This window comes from Hyalella azteca, unplaced genomic scaffold (assembly GCF_000764305.2).
Source record: "Hyalella azteca isolate HAZT.00-mixed unplaced genomic scaffold, Hazt_2.0.2 contig10211, whole genome shotgun sequence".
NCBI classification, from domain to species: Eukaryota; Metazoa; Arthropoda; class Malacostraca; order Amphipoda; family Hyalellidae; genus Hyalella; species Hyalella azteca.
The window spans coordinates 91,570-112,690 of record NW_025940257.1 but is presented as its reverse complement, the minus strand read 5'-3'; the positions used below and the strand labels follow the sequence as shown (position 1 = coordinate 112,690).

Genomic DNA, 21,121 nt, shown 5'->3' with positions numbered 1-21,121 from the left:
TAATGTGCATGTTACGCAGCACCCTAATGAGCGTAATGTGCATGTTACGCAGCACCCTAATGAGCGTAATNGCTCCTCCACCAATACCCCATCGCTCCTCCACCAATACCCCATCGCTCCCCCACCAATACCCCATCGCTCCTCCACCAATACCCCATTGCTCCTCCACCAATACCCCATCGCTCCTCCACCAATACCCCATCGCTCACCCACCAATACTTCATCGTTCCTCCACCAATACCCCATCGCTCACTCACCATTACCTCATCGCTCCTCCACCAATACCCCATCGCTCACCCACCAATACCCCATCGCTCACCCACCGATACCCCATCGATACTTCGGGAGTCACACCCGTCGTCCATTACCCGCGCACCAGGACTCCTCTCGTCGCCCCCGCGGCGCCCCTTGGGGTATGGTGAGATGGGTATGGCCCTGAGAATGTATGGCCCAGTGTATGGCCCAGTGTATGGCCCAGTGTATGGCCCAGTGTATGGCCCAGTGTATGGCCCAGTGTATGGCCCAGTGTATGGCCCAGTGTATGGCCTTGTGTATGGCCCAGTGTATGGCCTTGTGTATGGCCCAGTATATGGCCCAGTGTATGGCTCATTATATGGCCCAGTGCATGGCCCAGTGTATGACCCAGTGTATGGCCCACTGTATGGCCCAGTGTATGGCCCAGTACATGGCCCAGTATATGGCCCAGTATATGGCCCAGTATATGGCCCAGTATATGGCCCAATATATGATAATATTAAAGAGGAAGGCTTGTTTATAAGCCACCCTGTGGGCCACACCATGTTTGTGGGCCCCCCGGGGCCCGGGTCATTTTGACCCACCCAGTCTGATAGGAACTCGCCCACCTCCTGATGGCCTACCATCGGTGGCCACCGATAATCCTTCGATAATTTTTAATAGGGGATCGCGATACGAATTATACGTTGACAGCAACGATAGACGCGCGCCCGTATTATTAAGTACATATTATTGCATAATTGTGCGACGCTATCATACAGTGAGCCATTCATACGGTTATACATTCATACGGTGTCATAGCAGTCATATGTATTCACGAGTCATTCATTCATATGGTTGTGATTACCGTGTAATTCGTAAGCGAGGTATTAGTAACGAACGGTAACGCTGAACAGGTAAGCGTTACTCAGACCCAAGGCTCCGGTAAATGTTTCCATAATTATTCACTTTAAATTTTTTTTAAGATAATTAATTACATCGATATTAGTTTTGTCGATATTATTATAATTACATCTAATTTTACTTAAAAAATTCTTTTGCATGTATAGTAGCGTGTTATGGATAGTTTATCGGCGGCCAAGGGATGGCCGGCCACCCATGACACGCTCATAATTTATTACACTTGATAACAGGGCACGCGTAATAGGCGCGTCATCGCCGGCCAACTAAGGCGCGGTGTATGCATAATCAAGGCCTAAACTGTGTCATTAAAATCTCTGGGCATTTGATAAGGGGTAATTAGGCCGTGCCCTGCGTACCCATTACCGCCCCACGTGCCCATTAGACGTGTCACGTGCCCATTACCGGACTAGGCGACCACCAGGGCTTTGTAAACACATGCTAATTACTTTATATTACACGGTAACATTGTACTCATTGTATTCAGCACTTTCGACATTAAATAATGAACATTTAATAATTAAGTAATTTCGTCTTCACATTCTTACTAACATTTTATCCGAAATTTTATTTTTTAAAGCCTTGAATGTTCAAATTTGTGTTGGTCTTGCATGTTGAGTAAGAATATGTTACCAGAGATGATAATGTGATAATGATGAATATTATGTTTGAAGAGATGATGAAGATAATCTAGCTAACCATTAAATCATTAGTTATAATCAAGGTATAATCACTTGTCCACCTAACCAATGTTCTATATCACTCCGTCATCGCGTTTCATAATTATTTTTCTGTATTGTTATTATATTATTAATATATCAAGCTACGTTACCCAACTTTTATTTGTACCAGGAATTATTACTCTACGTAATTGTGCATATTTAAATTATGCAGGCCTTTATGCCAATTAATTTGAAGCTGCGGCAGAGGCAAATGATTGCTGGCTGTGACTTTGGTCGATTGGTGGCTAGCCTTTAGTTCTGTTAAATGCCTTTAATTGGTTCTGTTTAATGCCTTTGGTTCTCTTTAATTCCTTTGGTTCTACTTAATGCCTTTGGTTCTGTTTAATGCCTTTGTTTCTGTTTAATGCTTTTGGTTCTGTTTAATGCCTATGGCTCTATTTAATGCCTTTGATTCTGTTGAATGCCTTTGGTTCTACCTAATGCCTTTGGTTCTGTTTAATGTCTTTGGTTCTACCTAATGCCTTTGGTTCTGTTTAATGCCTTTGGTTCTACCTAATGCCTTTGATTCTCTTTAATTCCTTTGGTTCTACCTAATGCCTTTGGTTCTGTTTAATGCCTTTGGTTCTGTTTAATGCTTTTGGTTCTGTTTAATGCCTATGGCTCTATTTAATGCCTTTGATTCTGTTGAATGCCTTTGGTTCTGTTTAATGTCTTTGGATCTGATAATGCTTATGGTTCTGATTGCAAAGAGGTTCATTCCTGTAAAATCTTCCACTTACCTGACGACTGCCGCTCATTTTAAAAGGCACAATTTCTATATTTTCTTATTTATATGTCGACAGGGGTGCGGGCTGTTGCCAAAAAGGGTTCAATAACTCAAAGGGGGATTATACATGGAAGTTTAATAACTTGAAGAAGGTTTATATAGGGAGGTTTAAGTTATATAAGAGAGGAGGAGAGAACGCTGTGGCCGCTTCGAATGCTTGTAAATGCTTGGGCCCGTACAAATGTAAGGGTGGAGCCCTACTGAACTGTGAAAACAACAGCAGTGATAACAACAGCAGTGATAACAACAGTAACAACAGCAGTAACAGCAGCAGTGATAACAACAGCAGTGATAACAACAGCAGTGATAACAACAGCAGTGATAAAAACAGCAGAGATAAAAACAGCAGTGATAACATCAGTGATAACAACAGCAGTGACAGCAACGACAGCAACAGCCGTGATATCAACAGCAGTAACAACAGCAGTGATAACAACAGCAGTAACAACAGCAGTAACAACAGCAGTGATAACAACAGCAGTGATAACAGCAGCAGTGATAAAAACAGCAGTGATAACACCTGTGACAACAACAACAGTGACAACAACAGCAGTGACAACAACAACAGTGACAACAACAACTATAACAACAGCAGTGATAACACCTGTGACAACAACAACAGTGACAACAACAGCAGTGACAACAATAACAGTGACAACAACAACTATAACAACAGCAGTGATAACAACAGCAGTGAAAACAATAGCAGTGATAAAAACAGCAGTAACAACAGCAGTAACAACAGCAGTAACAACAGCAGTGATAACAACAGCAGTGAAAACAATAGCAGTGATAAAAACAGCAGTAACAACAGCAGTAACAACAGCAGTAACAACAGCAGTAANCCACCCATTCACCCGTCCACTCTACCACCCATCCATCCGTTCACCCATTCACCCGTCCACCCATTCACCCCTCCCTCCATTCATCCGTCTACCCGATCGCCCGTCCACTCTACCACCCGTTCACACATCCACCCGTCCACCCATCCACCCGTCCACCCATTCACCCGTCCACTCGTCCACCTGCCCGCCCGTCTACCAGTTCACACGTCCACCTGTTCACCCGTCAACCCTTTTGCCCGTCCACCCGTCCACCCGTCCCTCCGTTCACCAACGTCAAAATTCAAGCTTCATTTTTTTGTGGTCGCCGCCGACGCGTCGCTTTGTATGCAAACTTTGCAAACTTTCTTGCCGGAGTTTGGGGGGAGTGAGGGGAGTGAGGGGAGTGAGGGGAGGGAGAGGGGAGTGTGTAAAAAGGGGAGTGAGGTGAGTGAGGGGAGTGAGGGGAGTGAGGGGAGTGAGGGGAGGGAGGGGAGTATATGTAAGAGGTATCAGCGGAGTGAGGAACAGTGATAAACTATATTTAATATTGAAATCTCTGCACTGCTTGATAATTAATGCCACAAAACTGAAGCTTATGTTGGCAAAAAGCTATACTTGCTCTCTATTGGTTAGATTCTACATGCAATGGCATTAAGGATGCCTGATGGCTACCAATCCTCTGGAGGCTGTGTCGCAAGTAGTCTATCGACAGTAATAACAGCTGTAATGATACTAATAATATTATATTTATTAATAATAGTAATATTGAAAATAGCAATAATAATAATAATAATAGTAATAATAATAATAATAATAATAATTGTAACCGCTGCTTTGCTGTCTAAACGTACCATTCTAGCAGTGTTCTTCACGTTTACTTAATTCGTAATTCACACAAGGGCATGAAGTATGTATGGATGGAAATTTAATACAGAAACAATTTTAATTACAACAAAATTCAGCAAACCTTCGCTAAACGAACTTCAAGCTAATGTCACAGGCCTTATGCCGCAGGTTGAAATTATTTGCATTTACGTCTGCAAAGGGATTAAAGGGCCATAAAATATAGTAATAAATCCTACAACCATTCAAATCTGACAAAAGGGGCAGAGTGACACGTGGAGAAAGTGATGCTGAAAACTACTCATGGTAAACAAATGCTATAATATTATTATAATATTAGACGTTCAGTTACTCGTGCAGCGCTCTTGAGGAACGACAAGAAACAATATTAAATGGCATGGCGTTATAAAGGCCAGATAATCGCAATAAACGGTTAAATAAAATGATAATAATTATTATAATAATAAATATATTAAGTGTCTAATATCATCACATGATTATCTCACGATATTTTTTGCACCTGCAAGAATATAGTTCCTATGTATACATCTCTAGATTGTATAGTTTCCATAAATCTATACATTATATATCTACATCTGCCTATACTCTCTGCATCAATGTTATATAAAAAGCTTCTTGTCCGTGCACTTCCGGTAAATGTTACAATATATTTTTTAGGTTCAAAAGAACGTCCGTTAAATTTTCCCCGGACTTTAGGCACCGGAATTTAGTTAAGGCAAAAAGGTCGGTTACAAGGCGCGTCTTGGAGCGTTAAAATTAATTAGATGCCTTTTAAAAAGCCTTGGGCGCGCCTTGGACTTATTAGCATATTGTAAAGGATCCTCATTTTCCGTACCAATGCACGTTATGCGCCCGCCATGCCCTACGTGGGTACGTGGGTACGTCGGTACGTCGGTACGTGGGTACGTCCGACGTGGGTACGTGGGTACGTGGCTACGTGGGGACGTGGGTACGTCGGTACGTGGGTATGTCGGTACGTGGGTACGTGGGTACGTGGGTACGTGGATACGTGGGTACGTGGGTACGTGGGTACGTGGGTACGTGGGTACGTGGGTACGTGGATACGTCGGACGCGGGTACGTCGGTACGTCGGTACGTGGGTACGTCGGACGTGGGTACGTCGGTACGTCGGTACGTGGGTACGTGGGTACGTTGGTACGTGGGTACGTGGATACGTCGGACGTGGGTACGTCGGTACGTGGGTACGTGGGTACGTGGATACGTCGGACGTGGATACGTCGGACGTGGATACGTCGGACGTGGGTACGTCGGCCATGCCTTACGTGGGCACGTCGGACGTGGGTACGTCGGTTCGTGGGCATGTGTAGGAACGATGGGTACGTCGGACGTGGGTACGTCGGCCATGCCCTACGTGGGCACGTCGGACGTGGGCACGTCGGTTCGTGGGCACGTCGGTTCGTGGGCACGTCGGTACGCGGGTACGTATAGGAACGATGGGTATGTCGGACGTGGGTACGTGGGCACGTCGGACGTGGATGCGTCGGGGGTGGGCACGTCGGTACGTGGGCATGTCGGACGTGGGTACGTGGGTACGTGGGTACGTCGGACGTGGGCACGTCAGAAATTAGGTACGTGGGCACGTAGAACCTCACGCAGTTAAATTTTAAAAGTTTTAAATAAATTTAAAATATCCATTCTTTAGTGATTCTTAAATCAGAATCATTGCTTAATTTTTATTTTTATGGCATAAGAAAAGTTTCAAATAAATCAGTATTTAACTATTACGAAATTATAACCTTAGAATATATTTTAATCTTTCCATGAAACAATTGTTAAAAAAATCCTGCAATGACTGAGTAACATAATTTATATCTATTTCGTCGTCAATCAATATACAAAAATCGGAGTTATAAGATAAGTGAAAAATAGGGCGTGGAAAAAGCATATTTTTTATTGAATAAATCGAGTTTAGACTTCGACGGAGAAGAAAGGCATGCAAAATTCCTGGAGAGTGTAGAAATGCATGGCGTTGCATACAAAATGCGTGAAAAGTGTGTGGGAAATGCGTGAGATTCAAAAATATGGATAATGGATAGCCAGGCCATGTGGATAATGGATAGCCAGGCCATGTGGATAATGGATAGCCAGGCCACATGGATAATGGATAGCCAGGCAACATGGATAATGGATAGCCAGCCAACATGGATAATGGATAGCCAGATTTCCATTCGATTTTAGCCATTTCCCTGCCTTAATCCATCCGTCAGCCGCGTTTCCACCGCAGCCCAACATTAAAATCAACATTGGAGGAAATTTGTCAAAATCAACAAACATACAAACAACAAACTTCTAAACAAACAAATGTGATGAAACGTTTAAAAAATATTTAAGATTAAATGTCATATTACCAGGGAGTTATGCAAGTAGGATACGTATTAATATTTATAAGAATAAATTCATTCATAATATCAATAAATATATCATTAAAATATAATAATATAATATAAATAAATAAAATACCGAGAGTTTGTGGTGCTTGTCCGGACGCTGAATACGCGTTGAATATTTCATTGCATTATTGTTGAACACGTGATGAACATGCGTTGAAAACGCGTTGAAAACGTTGAATACATGTTGAACACGTTGTCTAGTAGACATTTAAATAAATAAGCTTTTTAAAGTCGTCAAGAAAGATATTTTTCAAAAATCGTTCATCACTAAAAATGTACAGTATATGTAACACCAGTAAGTACACGTTGAATAGATTATGAATGCGCGATGAGTTCATTCAATACCTGTTGAATACATGGATAACACACACATATTGAATGCCTTCTGTATAGATATTCGCAACACAGTCTCGCTCAACATATATTATATTGTTATTATATCAGCTTGATATATCGGCTAACTCGATCCATTTTCTTAGTGCGGAACAATGATATGAATTTAATGTTAAATATTTTATTTGTAATTGATATATTTAACATTTCCGAGGAGCTCAACGTTACAAATTATGTTCGTATGAGTGGCCCCTGCTGAGTGGTGGCGGATGAGTGGCCGCTGCTGAGTGGCAACAGATGAGTGGCCGCTGCTGAGTGGCAACGGATGAGTGGCCGTTGCTGAGTGGCAACGGATGAGTGGCCGTTGCTGAGTGGCAACGGATGAGTGGCCGCTGCTGAGTGGCAACGGATGAGTGGCCGATGCTGAGTGGCAACGGATGAGTGGCCTCCTCTGAGTGTCAACGGATGAGTGGCCACGCAAATTATATAAGTACTTCTGCTAACAAAATACGAGGTATTTCTGATTTTTTATCTATTTATTTTTAACGATTGCATGTGCTACCCTATTAAAATTGTCTACTGTTCATCCACCCACAATTTGTACCCTAAAGGGCTTTTTATACCCACGTCCCAAACACGTGCTAAGGCCTACCCGAAATTCTTCAATTTGTAATCTTTTGAGCCTCTTTTGTGAAGGAAAAACGAGCCTCACCAGTCCCGAGGCTAGCCAAAATTGCAAGATTCTTTAGAAAAAAGCTTTTTTTCGATCGATATATGCAGGCAGGAACATACCAAAGGCGGCTTATACTTCTTCTTTATAGAGGCCTATATAAAGGCCCATATAAAGGCCTATATAAAGGCCCGTATAAAGGCACCGTGCCCCTATAGATGGTATCAGTGATACGGCCTGGTATGCGTGGGCGGCGTGGGTGCCCACACCTGGTGCCCTGTACACCCTAAGTCAAAAAACTGGGGCATTTTTTCGAAATTTTTCTGTTGGATATATTTTTTTATTTCTGTTGATATATATGCAACAAAAAACAGGGACATTTTTTCGAAATTTTTCTGTTGAATATATTTTTTTATTTCTATTGATATATATGCAACAAAAAACTGAGGTATTTTTTCGAAATTTTTCTGTTGGATATATTATTTTATTTCTATTGATATATATATGCAACAAAAAACTGGAGTATTTTTTCGAAAATTTTCTGTTGAATATATTTTTTTATTTTCATTGATATATATGCAACAAAAAACAGGGACATTTTTCGAAATTTTTCTGTTGGATATATTTTTTTATTTCTATTGATATATATGCAACAAAAAACAGGGACATTTTTTCGAAATTTTTCTGTTGAATATATTTTTTTATTTCTATTGATATATATGCAACAAAAAACTGAGGTATTTTTTCGAAATTTTTCTGTTGGATATATTTTTTTATTTCTGTTGATATATATGCAACAAAAAACAGGGACATTTTTTCGAAATTTTTCTGTTGAATATATTTTTTTATTTCTATTGATATATATGCAACAAAAAACTGGAGTATTTTTTCGAAAATTTTCTGTTGAATATATTTTTTTATTTTCATTGATATATATGCAACAAAAAACAGGGACATTTTTCGAAAATTTTCTGTTGAATATATTTTTTTATTTTCATTGATATATATGCAACAAAAAAACAGCGACCTTTTTTTGGAAAATTTTAGTTGAATGTATTTTTTTATTCCTATCGATATATATGCAATAATCATTAATGTTATTATTTTTAACACACTAATAAAGTAAAAAGACATTCACTAAAATAAATTCGTTCCAAAAGATTATCTTCTGCATACATTGGCATGAATGCCAACTGAAATTAAACGAAAAAATAGCAGTTTTTGAATATCAGGTTAGCTTGAAATATGTACATTAGCGCGTTAAAAAATTCTTCAAAATAGTCTAAATTAGATCAGGTGTATCAACTAATTGCAATTGAAGAAATTGATATATATTTTTATTATAACCAGCAACAATCCTGCGTTTCAAGTGAGCTTATCCTATAAATTTAGTGGCAGACTAGATTTAATTTAGGCCTACATTCGCAATCAAATAATATTATATTTTAAAAATTGTTACAAAGTCGAATTATAAAATTGTAAAAGGGATTAATTGTTATCAATATATCATTGATTTCTCTAATTATAATGGACGAATTAAACAAAATGAAAAAGTTCGATATTGAAACATTTTCAATTTATTCAAAGAATAGATAATTTAATCACAATATTTCCAGCTTATTTAAAACTAATAAATATAACAAAAAAACTTATCCGTGCGAGTGTAGGAGGCTCTATATATATACACCCACGCACCGCTGGCCCCATTCATAAAAAATGCCATAGGCCCAAAAATTGTGTGAATGGTGAGCCTAAAAAGCGCGTGTAATGAATGTATTGTGAGCACGTCACTGTCGGCCGCTGTTGACAACTTGCTTGTTCAACTTTTTATTATAAGTTGAAGTTGAGGTTGAGTGGGCGTACGAAGAGGTATACGTGCGGGCGCTCGTGCTTAGCGCGTGCTTAGTGAAAGGCGAACGATTTTTTAATGCTGAGTAAAACGCGCGCATTGTTGCGTGGCATGCGCACTCTTGTAGGCCTATATATGCGTGCATTGTGCAGGCCTATACTTGCATTGTATAGGCCTATGCGTGCATTGTGCAGGCCTATGCGTGCATTGTGCAGGCCTATGCGTGCATTGTGCATCATTTATGCCGCATAGGCTTATATATAGACCTAAGTTACATTTATAGGCCTATATAGACTGTGCATTGCATTGGCCAATATAAACTGCACAGTACATAGGCCTATATTAACTGCACATTGCATAGGCCTATAAAGACTGTACATTACATGGGCCTATAAAGACTGTGCATTGCATAGGCCTATATAGACTGTACATTGCATGGGCCTATATAGACTGTACATTGCATGGGCCTATATAGACTGTACATTGCATGGGCCTATATAGACTGTACATTGCATAGGCCTATATATAATGTACATTGCATCGGCCTATATAGACTGTGCATTGCATAGGCCTAAACAGACTGTATATTGCATAGGCCTATATAGACTGTACATTGCATAGGCCTATATATAGACTGTACATTGCATAGGCCTATATAGACTGTACATTGCATAGGCCTTTATAGACTGAACATTGCATAGGCCTATATATAATGTACATTGCATAGGCCTATATAGACTGTACATTGCATAGACCTATATATACTGTATATTGCATATGCCTTTAAATACTGTACATATTGCAAAGTTCCATAAATATACACGTGAGGAATTCGATTCGTTAGATGTGCCGAAAAATCCAGTCTAACTGAACTACAGGTAACATCGGATATTACGATCACCACAGTATGCACCACATTCATATCACATTGTACATCCATTGTACATCCATTGTACATCCATTGTACATCCATTGTACATATATTGTACATCCATATTATTGTACCCACCCACCCCTGGGAACAATCCCCACCCTCGTTCACGCCGCTGCGCGTTCTCTTTCAACGCGAATGCCAAAAGTCAAAATTCAAATTTCGATTTCGTCTCGGCGAATTACTGAAGTTCAAGTTGAAAAGGAAGTGGCGTGCCGTGGCGAACTGAACATTTTCAGCCGTCGGAATGGGTTCGAAAATTTGTTATCTAAATATTAGGTTGTAAACGGAGATATATTAATTTCTAAGTACAGTGATACATTGAAGGTTTTTATTTATAAATGTTATAAGGTTTGCAATATTATGATTGCTTCATCCGATTTTAAACGAAATTAAAACTCAACTGTACAATAATAAATGAATGTAAAATAGAGCACTAAGAAATGTAACTGTTCATAATTGTGAAAATTTTATTCTTCAACAAACCACGAAAGAACTGTGTAGTTCTACGTTATACGCATATACGAAAATAACGTACGAAGTTGTAGTAAATACAGCTACTGCAACATGTATTGTAAAACACGCTATATATACAATATGCATCAACATGCACTGCGTAAGCATTTCCGTTTTAACATTTATTTCTAAATTTGGTAGGCACATTCATGGCTATCGTAATTTTTTTTATTTCACATTTTTGCTGCCGAATTATCGTTTTTTTCCGCTAAATTTATAACAATGTTATTGATAGAAAAAATCTATCTTCAACATCAACGCGTGATTGTTGAAAAATATCTACAAATTTTGGACGTGCCAAAATTGCATTTTTCCGCCTGAATGCAAGATTTTTGCGGATGTGGCTGGACAGAATGTGTATAATTGAGCGCTAAGCAGGGCGGCTTAGGCCTAGGCAGCGGACATGTGATACGCAGGCCTAAAAATGTCGCCGTTGCGGGGGAGGATGGAAAGAAAGGCAGCGTAATCGCCAGGGAATAAATGGCATCAATGAACCACTCGAACCGCGATCATGAGAACCGCTCTCAAAAGAGGGCAAGCGGTCGATAATGAGGAGAGAAACACGATAAAAAGAGGGCAGGAGGTCGATAATGAGGAGAGAACTGCGATAAAAAACAGGGTATAGGGTCGATAATGAGGAGAGAACCTCGATAAAAAGAGAGCAAGCGGCCGATAATGAGGAGAGAACCACGATAAAAAGAGGGCAAGCGGTCGATAATGAGGAGAGAACCACGATTAATAGAGGGCAAGCGGTCGATAATGAGGAGAGAACCACGCTAAAAAGAGAGGAAGTGGTCGATAATGAGGAGAGAACCGCGATAAAAAGAGGGCAAACGGTCGATAATGAGGAGAGAACCACGCTAAAAAGAGAGGAAGTGGTCGATAATGAGGAGAGAACCACGATAAAAAAAGGGCAACCGGTCGATAATGAGGAGAGAAACACGATAAAAAGAGGGCAAGCGGTCGATAATGAGGAGAGAACTATGATAAAAAGAGGGCAAGCGGTCGATAATGAGGAGAAAACCACGATAAGATTACCATAAATATAAATTTTTACTAATCACAGAAAAAGAAAGCATACGCACGATAATCGGCCATATTAAACGCTTATATTTCTTTTCTTTTTCAATAGAAAAAAATATGGCAGAGCCCAGCCAGTATGTTGAAAATTAATATGGTCGTTTCACTGGTTGAAGTAGCACCCATATTGACTTATATTGTTTCGAGTTAAAAAGCTAATTAAAATGTTGGGATTATCTATTATACATTCATTTTCTTCATTCATTTTAGATGAAGCACATTTTAAGTCGCGTGTAAGGTTTGTGAAGAAATTATCAGCAAAAACCCAAGTCATTTATCTAAGGATTACCTTTATTAATAAATTAAAATTATGGAAGCGTTAATTAATGGATCAGATATATAGGAGGGGTTAATTACTCAATAGTGGGCACTAATTTAGTAATGGTGGATTGTGAATAGTGACTAATTCATATGTATGTATATTATGCAACATGCAGCATGCATACATCGTGCACTTCGAATCCTGTGAATAATTCAATATGTATGTCAATGTGAATGTATACAGAAACTGTACAGTGTTTTATTCTGTATACACATAGAGAAGTAGAGCTAAAAATCGGTACATTCCTTTTTTGTATGAAGTTTATTTGAATGAACGCATGTATTAAACCACATGAGTGTAGTACAGTTATACTAAACAATAAAGTACACAGTACTTTCACACAGGACTGTACACATTAGTTGTACTCTAGCGTGGGTGTGTGAACTATACAAGGCTTTGTATGAAGGGCTCGGCAAACGGTCGCCTTTTGTGTGACCTGTGTAACTTGCCAATAAAACAGACCGACTACACACCACACAGGGTCGATGCTTTCATTCTTCGTCAAATTTATGTATAATCTGTATTAGCTGTATTCTGTTGCCCTTATTCTGATTATTAAATAAATAAAGAAAAATTCAAAGGAATAAAATTTAATACAAGGTTAGGTAATGAACAATAAATAATTTATGTATAAAAATTACATTGAAGTTTTTACTAAAAATAGCCTGGTCATATAGACTTAATGTTTGTTTATTGGATATTGGAAACGATGCATGAATATAAAATGACGTCTAATTACGAACAATATATATTTTTAATGTACAGTATTGTCCCCTTGAATATTGTGTGAATGATGACAAATTCATTCGCTGTATTAGTTTTTCTTCATAAGTTTTTTCGCGAAATTCTCCCTCAAAATAAAATTAATGGAAACTAATTAAATTGACTAATTAATCAAAGAATTCATTGGTGAAGTGCCAACGAAGTTCCTTAATTAATGAATTCATTCACTCATATTCATGAGTTTTGAAAGTCGTATTTTTAACTCATGTTCTCGCACATTTTTATTTATTAATCAATGCCACTAATTCATGATAATTAATACAGGAAAATCTGCCCAAAATAGAACAATGCGTCGCCTCATCGATCCGCATCGCAGATTTTTGTGCATTTTCGGCTTTTCTGCGTCGATGCTTCATGTTTTTTGCGGACATCGGATTATGGGCGACAGGGCGGCGTAGGGGTGGCGTATGGGTGGCGTAGGGGTGGCGTATGGGTGGCGTATAGGTGGCGTATGGGTTGCGTAGCGGTGGCGTTTGGGGTGCGCGTATGGGTGGCGTAGGGCGGCGTATAGGTAGCGTATGGGTGGCGTATGGGTGGCGTAGGGGCAGCGTATAGGAAGCGTATGGGTGGCGTATGGGTGGCATAGGGGTGATGTATGGGTGACATAATAAGGGCCACGTATGGGTTTTGCAGGGTGGCGTATAGGTGGCGTATGGGTGACGTATGGGTGGCGTAGGCGCGGCGTAGGGGTGGCATGGGGGTGATGTATGGGTAGCATAGGTGTGGCGTATGGGTTTTGCAGGGTGGCGTATAGGTGCTGCGTTTGGGTACGTGGCGTCCTTTCGGCGTATGGGTGGTGTATGGGGGCGTGTGGGCGGCGTAGGGGCAGCCTAGGGACGGCGTATGGGTGGTGTATGGGGGCGTAGGGACGGCGTAGGGGTGACGTATGGGTGGCGTAAAGGTGGTGTATGGGGGCGTAGGGACGGCGTACAGTCAGCGAAGGGGCGGCGTATGGGCGGCCACAACAAGGGCCACTCCAGTCCCGCATTTTTTTCCATTTTTACGTGTTTTATCGGACGAGATTTCCGCGTTCCGGGCGAGGGCGCACGAGGGCAGGACGATGAGGGAAGACCGAGGGCTGCTCGAGTTCATGATGCGTATCACTGATACACGTCACGCGTATCAGTGATACACGTTCTGCGTATCACTGATACACGTCACACGTATCACTTATACACGTCACATGTATCAGTGATACGCGTACTGCGTATCACTGATACACATCGCGCGTATCATGTGATACACGTAATGCGTATCAATGATACACGTCATGAGTATCAGTGATACATGTCACGTGTATCAGTGATGCACGTGTTGCGTATCAGTGATACACGTACTGCGTATCAGTGCTGTACGTCGTTAGGTATATAACGATAATGACATCATCGTATTATTGATATATATAAGTTTATAAGGAGATTAATCATATGCAAATCAAGGAATTAGTCACTCATAATTAAGGCAAATTATATAAAGTAATCATCGGTATCATTGTAAGCGCCAAAACGCAGATGCATATAATTACAATGAAAATGCATCGTGGATCATTTACTATACACACGTTCCTATATGTAAAGACACGTCACGTATCAACGTACACATCTACGGCACAATATCAGCACCAGACGCATCAATAATTAATGCATTATCATTTATCACAATATAGCGAACAAGTATATTTATCACATATCTTGATATATATATATCAATATATGTGATGCCTCATGCATCAATTTATAGCGTAAAGTTCACACCCTATATCATCCAATAATTCATATTTGATTGAGACTGGCATTCCACACAAATAAACGAGTCTTATAACCTATAATTACACAGATCCTAATTATAATTACAAAAATCAACAAAAATGTATTCTTGAATATAAGTTTTATGAATGAATTCAGTACAATTTTTAGAGATCACTGATATGAAGTAATCATTATTCAGGGAGCCTGAATTTGTAACCCCAAACTCAAAATTATATCAGTGGCTCATAATAATTATAAATTATATCAGTATACTCATTATATTTTAATAATAGACTAATTCTCGGCAACGAATACTAACAATATATGTCAGTATATTCGTTGCTGCACGAAGCGTGAGTATATTAACGTATCACCGCGTATATTCGTGAATGTTTATGACGTATATCAATTTACTTATCTTCTATATTAGTACGCGTATACGCTTATATAATTTCCAATCGTACCTATATATACGTGTATATCATTTCCCCACGCACTTGTCTGCTTTCTTATAGAATATATCTGATGGATATTTGAAAAAAAATATCCAGCAGACATTTTCCATGTATGTATTTCGATGCGGCCAAAAAAATTGAAGTCCACGGGATATTCTCGCCAGATTCTGACGGGATTTTCCATTGTCCGTCTTTGTTCACGTGCGTATTTTCTCTAAATTTTCTGATTCATTTAAGTGTTTTTTATGATGATGGTTATTTGTGGTGTTTCTTCAATTATTTAGTGGCGTCATTATATTTGTTAATTTAATAATTTATAATTTACATTCACGCAATTTACTCATTTTTTAACTTTTTCTAAAAGAAAATTCCATTCGAGTACAGGTTATGTAAATTCTTGTATATGAACCTTAGGAATTTATCAATATTTTAATTTAATTAATCATATTTAATTCATATATATTAACTAAAAATTTTTGTGCATTAAAATCTATGACTAAGCAAAGTTTGCATAGCCATCACTTAGGCCTGACCGTAGGCCTGTATGGTCAGCCATATTGAATTTTTACGGCCACTTTTGATTGGTCAAGAAGAAAATAAATCTTGACCGACTATTGGCTGACTGACCATCAATGGCAGCTGGTGACTGGCGAGCTGACCATCTGTTCTTGACTGGCCATTGGTCACAACGATGACCTCAAGCGCAGCGTTTGACCAATCAGAGCGCAGGCTGGCCTATAGGCGATATTTTTAGCGAAATTTTATTCATCGAAGCCATGCAAATTATTTCAATAAATATTATCTATTATATAAGGAAGCATTTAAGGGCCTTACTCATGAGTTTATATAAGCTCCGTTCCAATCCAAGGAAAATGATGAAGGCATATAAAAACTTAAAAGCCCCAAAAATAAAAATTATGGAATATAATTTAACAAACACATATACACAAATGATATAATACACAATATAATATACTAAAAATAATATAGAATATATTGGATAATTTCTCACACTTTATCCTTTACTGAAATATAAACCTCAAGTGTCAGGAAAAGAATTAGCATTTTTCAAATTAAATTTTATAAACGGTGGGTGAGCAGGATAAAATTAAACCCGCGGTATCACGGATACGGTCTTAACCGGCGGACAAATTTCCACGGGCGGTATCCGTGATACCGCGGCGCACGTGGATCGGAAAAGAAAAAGAAATCTAAAGGATTTCCACGGGGACCGATTTCCGCAGCGCGGCGACCGTTGGTCGGCATTGATTTTTTTCATTTGAATAAATTCCAGCGATTGTTTTTACTGCCGCTGGCCCAGGGGGGGTGGTCGCATTTTTTTGCTGAGTCATGGTCACTGGTCACGTGATCAAGGTCCTTATTTGCTATTGGCTGATGACCAATACTACGCCAGCCAACCAGTGAATAATGGCCAACTCTTTTAGTTCCCAAACAAATAGTAAAGTCGCATTCTGCTTGGCCATAAGAATTCTGAAAAATTTCAGCTGATTGATTATTTGAAAATTTTCGAAGTTGTACAGAAAAAGAGAAACTATAACCAATAAACAGAAAATTCGAAGATACTGCATTGCAGATCATTGTACAGCATCGTTGTACACTGTATAGTATAATATTATTGTAGAACATCATTGCACCGCACGGCTGTATGGTGACAACATTACAGCCACGTCACATATAAAGTTATAAGCACCCAACAACTTCCATGTTATACCATGATACTGACATAACTGTTACCCACAAAAAAAAACATAAAAAAGATTAATTCCACTATGCCGCTGCTCTATATTTCGTTGTAATGTTTTATAGATTTAAAGTCAGCACGCAGAGATCGAGCCCGGACATTGGTCAGCCGCCGCCCGGCCTGACCAATGTCCGGGCTGACCAGCGGCTCAAGCCGGCGCTGGACTCGGGCTGTTGGACTTGTAAGGCCGGCGCTGATTGGCCGCAGCTGGACAAAGGCTGACCAATGAGCGTTCAGTGTCCAGCTTTAAGACTTAAAGCTGACCATTTCGTCCACGATGTCCACCAACTTTTGCTTGTGTACTTTGGGACATCGTTGTCGTCATTGGCAACGAATGGAATTTCCTTTTATATTTATTTCCCCTAAGAATTGATTGTATCAGTAATTAATATATTGCCGTAGGATATCATAACGTTGTTGTTGCCGTTGGATATCATAACGTTGTTATTGCCGTTGGGATATCACAACATTGTTATTGCCGTTGGGATATCACAACGTTGTTATTGCCGTAGGATATCATAACGTTGTTATTGCCGTTGGGATATCACAACATTGTTATTGCCGTTGGGATATCACAACGTTGTTATTGCCGTAGGATATCACAACGTTGTTATTGCCGTGGGATATCACAACGTTGTTTTGCCGTAGGACGTAGGATATCACAACGCACAGCCCAGCGGATATTCCTGAAAATTCATACGAGATCAACCGAGACTTTTTTATCAAAAGACTTTATAGTGCAGGATACTGAAGGATATTACACAAATTACAAAAATGCGATAATCTAATTCAAAAAATGGTAGATTACTCACAAATCATTAGATGGATGTTACCGAAGGTTATAGCTGAGCGATATTAAGAGGGGAAATACATTCGATGTTTCCTGATATCGTTGAATGATATTCCCTCGATATTAGAGGGAATATCACCGATGAAAAATTAATCAGAAATCAAAAGGATATCACAGCGGATATCACTGGCTTACAACGACTACAATTGTGTGATGATAATTATATAAGGAATGTTATTGATAAATTGAGCTCATCATTGATTATGCAATATGCATCACTGATTATGCATATATGATTATCATCAAAGGATTATACCAGGAAAGTTCCGAGTGAGGATAACAACGTCTGTCTCTTCTTAATAGAAAATTGTGATGATTAACATGGCGGATATTAGGACAGAATTTGCAAGGGATATTCAAATGGAGATCACAATGACTTACTGATGGCGTGACTCATATTAAATTTATTATATGATCTATCGTAGATGAATAGAAAACATAATGTTTTCTATACATAAATAAATTGGAAATAAATTAAATTGAAATCGCACACGCTTGTCCTCTATCGCTTGTTGCCGCCACTCTTTTAATCCCTTGTTTATCATCTATCAGCTCTTCTCATTTGAAGAGGAACTGCTAGCAAAGAGCAGCATCGTGCCGAGGGAAGGAAGAGAGGGACGGGAAGTGAGGGGAAGTGAGGGGAAGTGAGGGTCATTATATGGGCCGCGTCCCGGTTTCTTGTTTGGTTTGCGTCTTTTCAAGAAGTTGAAATGTGTATAATATTAAAGATCATTTTGACGAAAATAAAAGTGAATAATATAATAAGGTATCATGATGAGCAACGTACGATTGTTTATATAATTAAAAAGGTACAAAAATAAATAACAATAATATATCAAAAGGTATGAGACATAAATACATGAAGATATAGGTGCAATTTTTTGTCAAAAAATATAAATGGATAATAATTAAAAATAATATAATAAAAATAAACTGTCTATATGTGGACTCAGCGATTTAAGAAACTTTATTGCCTAAATTTAGAGAAGCTATAAAGTTTTCCTGTTTACCTCAGCGAGCTTTCATTCTCATCATCAAAATTTTTTTTCTTTTTGCAATAAATTTTCGAAGAAATTCGTGGCCGTGAAGCGACTTCATCCGCGGTCCAGTCGCAAAGGTCGATGGTCCCGTAGGAATAGCATTACGTGGCGCTCTTGATGCCGGATTAAAACGGGGGCCCGATTTTTTCCCCGGTTGGACATTTATTGTTAGCGCCGAAACTCGCGTGGAAATCCAGCGGCTGTTTATTACGGCCAGAGTGAATACACTGACCGTAAACACAGCCTTTACACGAGCCTCTTCTCTACACAGATATTTTCTGTGTCGAACACAGAATTTTCTTGAGTGTTGTCAAGAATTTGCTGAAGACTTAGACAGTAATTCGGGCGACCATCGCGGCTGCGGTGTCGGTTAATTCCGTTGCCGCGGCCGCGCGACAAATAAACTTGAGTGGAAAACTTGCTTTTGTTTAGGCCTTTTTCGGGGTGTGGGGAGGGGGGATGAGGGGGGGGGAGCAAGGTAGGCCTCTTAATCAGGGCCAGAAATAAAGTATATCAATGGGGAAAAGAAATCATCAGCTTGCAGGGCCGAAGTGATGGCAAAATTGTATACGAGAACAGTTTACACGTTAAGAGTTTCAAACTATCGAAAAAATTGCATGGGATTTAAGTTTATACTATTTGTAATTATTTACATTTCTTCTTTAGCCCTTAACCCTCTTTATTCAGTATTTTTTTATTCTTTTCATTTATACTCTTTAATTTATTGGTCTATTCTTAATCTCTACTCATTATCCAATTCCCAATCACATTCCATAGTAAGACTAGATCATCTTTCTACACGGAATTAAACATAACCCCCCTCTTCACCTCCTCATTACTTAATTCCCCTCTCCCCTCTTCTCGTGATTTGACCCTTTATTTAACCCCCTATTTTCCTCTTCTTCACTCCCCCCCCCCCCGCGATGGCAATAGCCCGTGCTTGAGTAACAGGCAATATATTGGACCCCCCAACCCCCTTTACCCCTCCCCCCACCCCCACAGGCAATATATTGGACCCCACAACCCCCCCGGCAATATAAAGACAAGCACCCTCGAGTTTGTCGGGTGTGTTTGTGCCGCTGGGCGCCCCGTGTTTGCACCGAACGTCTTTGTCTTAACCCGTCTCACCCGTCGCTCAGATTACCCGTTAACGGTCGTTACGGACATCACCCACTCCCCCGCCTGAGTTTTTGTTTTAATTAAAATACTTTAAAATAGAAACATACTTTAAAATAGAATCATACTTTAAAATAGAATCATACTTTAAAATAGAATCACACTTTAATATAGAATCATACTTTAAAATAGAATCAACTTTGCTTAAGAATTAAAATACGAAATTCTAATTAACTTCTTTTATAATAATTTTTCTATAGAATTCTAAACTGTTGTCCTTTAAATAATTTCCCAAATTTAAATAAATTCCAAGAATTTATTTACATAAATTTAAATAAATTTTCGAAAAAATAAATTGGAATTAAATTCCCGAATAAATAAATTGGAAATAAATTTCCAAAAGCTTCTCTTATTTCTCATTTCACTTTTATTGAAGGGAAAGAAGTAAAGAGGTTATTATTTGATCGCTATAGATATATATTGCCGATTTATTGAAAACTATTTTCAATTTTTTATTATTATGTTCATTTGATTGATTCAACTTCTGATTTCTGTGTTCAAAATTCAGGCTCCACAATGTAACGTTGCGAGGGTGCTAAGAGTTAATGAATTTTGAAACATAACAATTTTATTTTTGAAAACGAAAAAGCGCAGGCGAAATTAATAAGACTCGTTACAAAAAAAAAAAAACATTTGATCAGACGATGCAACTCTCGTCGCCACAAATGTTAATGTTAATCTATAATTAATATAATCCTTATAAACGCATATTTGGCCCATGATATATTAATATAAAGAAAATAACTTATCTGTCCTATAAGTTATTACTTATATAAATAAGTTAAATGTTATATAAGTTATAGACATCTTGAATGCGTTATAAATACGCATAAAGCAAAAATG

General features: G+C 38.9%; 1 protein-coding gene across 1 annotated transcript; it reads right to left on the bottom strand.

The window, feature by feature from the left end:
* Positions 1-13,599: 13,599 nt before the first annotated feature.
* LOC108674623 (36.4 kDa proline-rich protein-like) lies at positions 13,600-14,235 on the bottom strand. The gene has a single exon (XM_018162590.1). The coding sequence runs from the start codon at positions 14,233-14,235 to the stop codon at positions 13,600-13,602; it is 636 nt and encodes a 211-aa protein (XP_018018079.1).
* Positions 14,236-21,121: the final 6,886 nt, after the last annotated feature.

What these genes read in the sequence shown, in the direction of transcription:
- LOC108674623 (XM_018162590.1), bottom strand. Translation starts at nt 14,235, where the DNA reads ATGCGGGACTGGAGTGGCCCTTGTTGTGGCCGCCCATACGCCGCCCCT.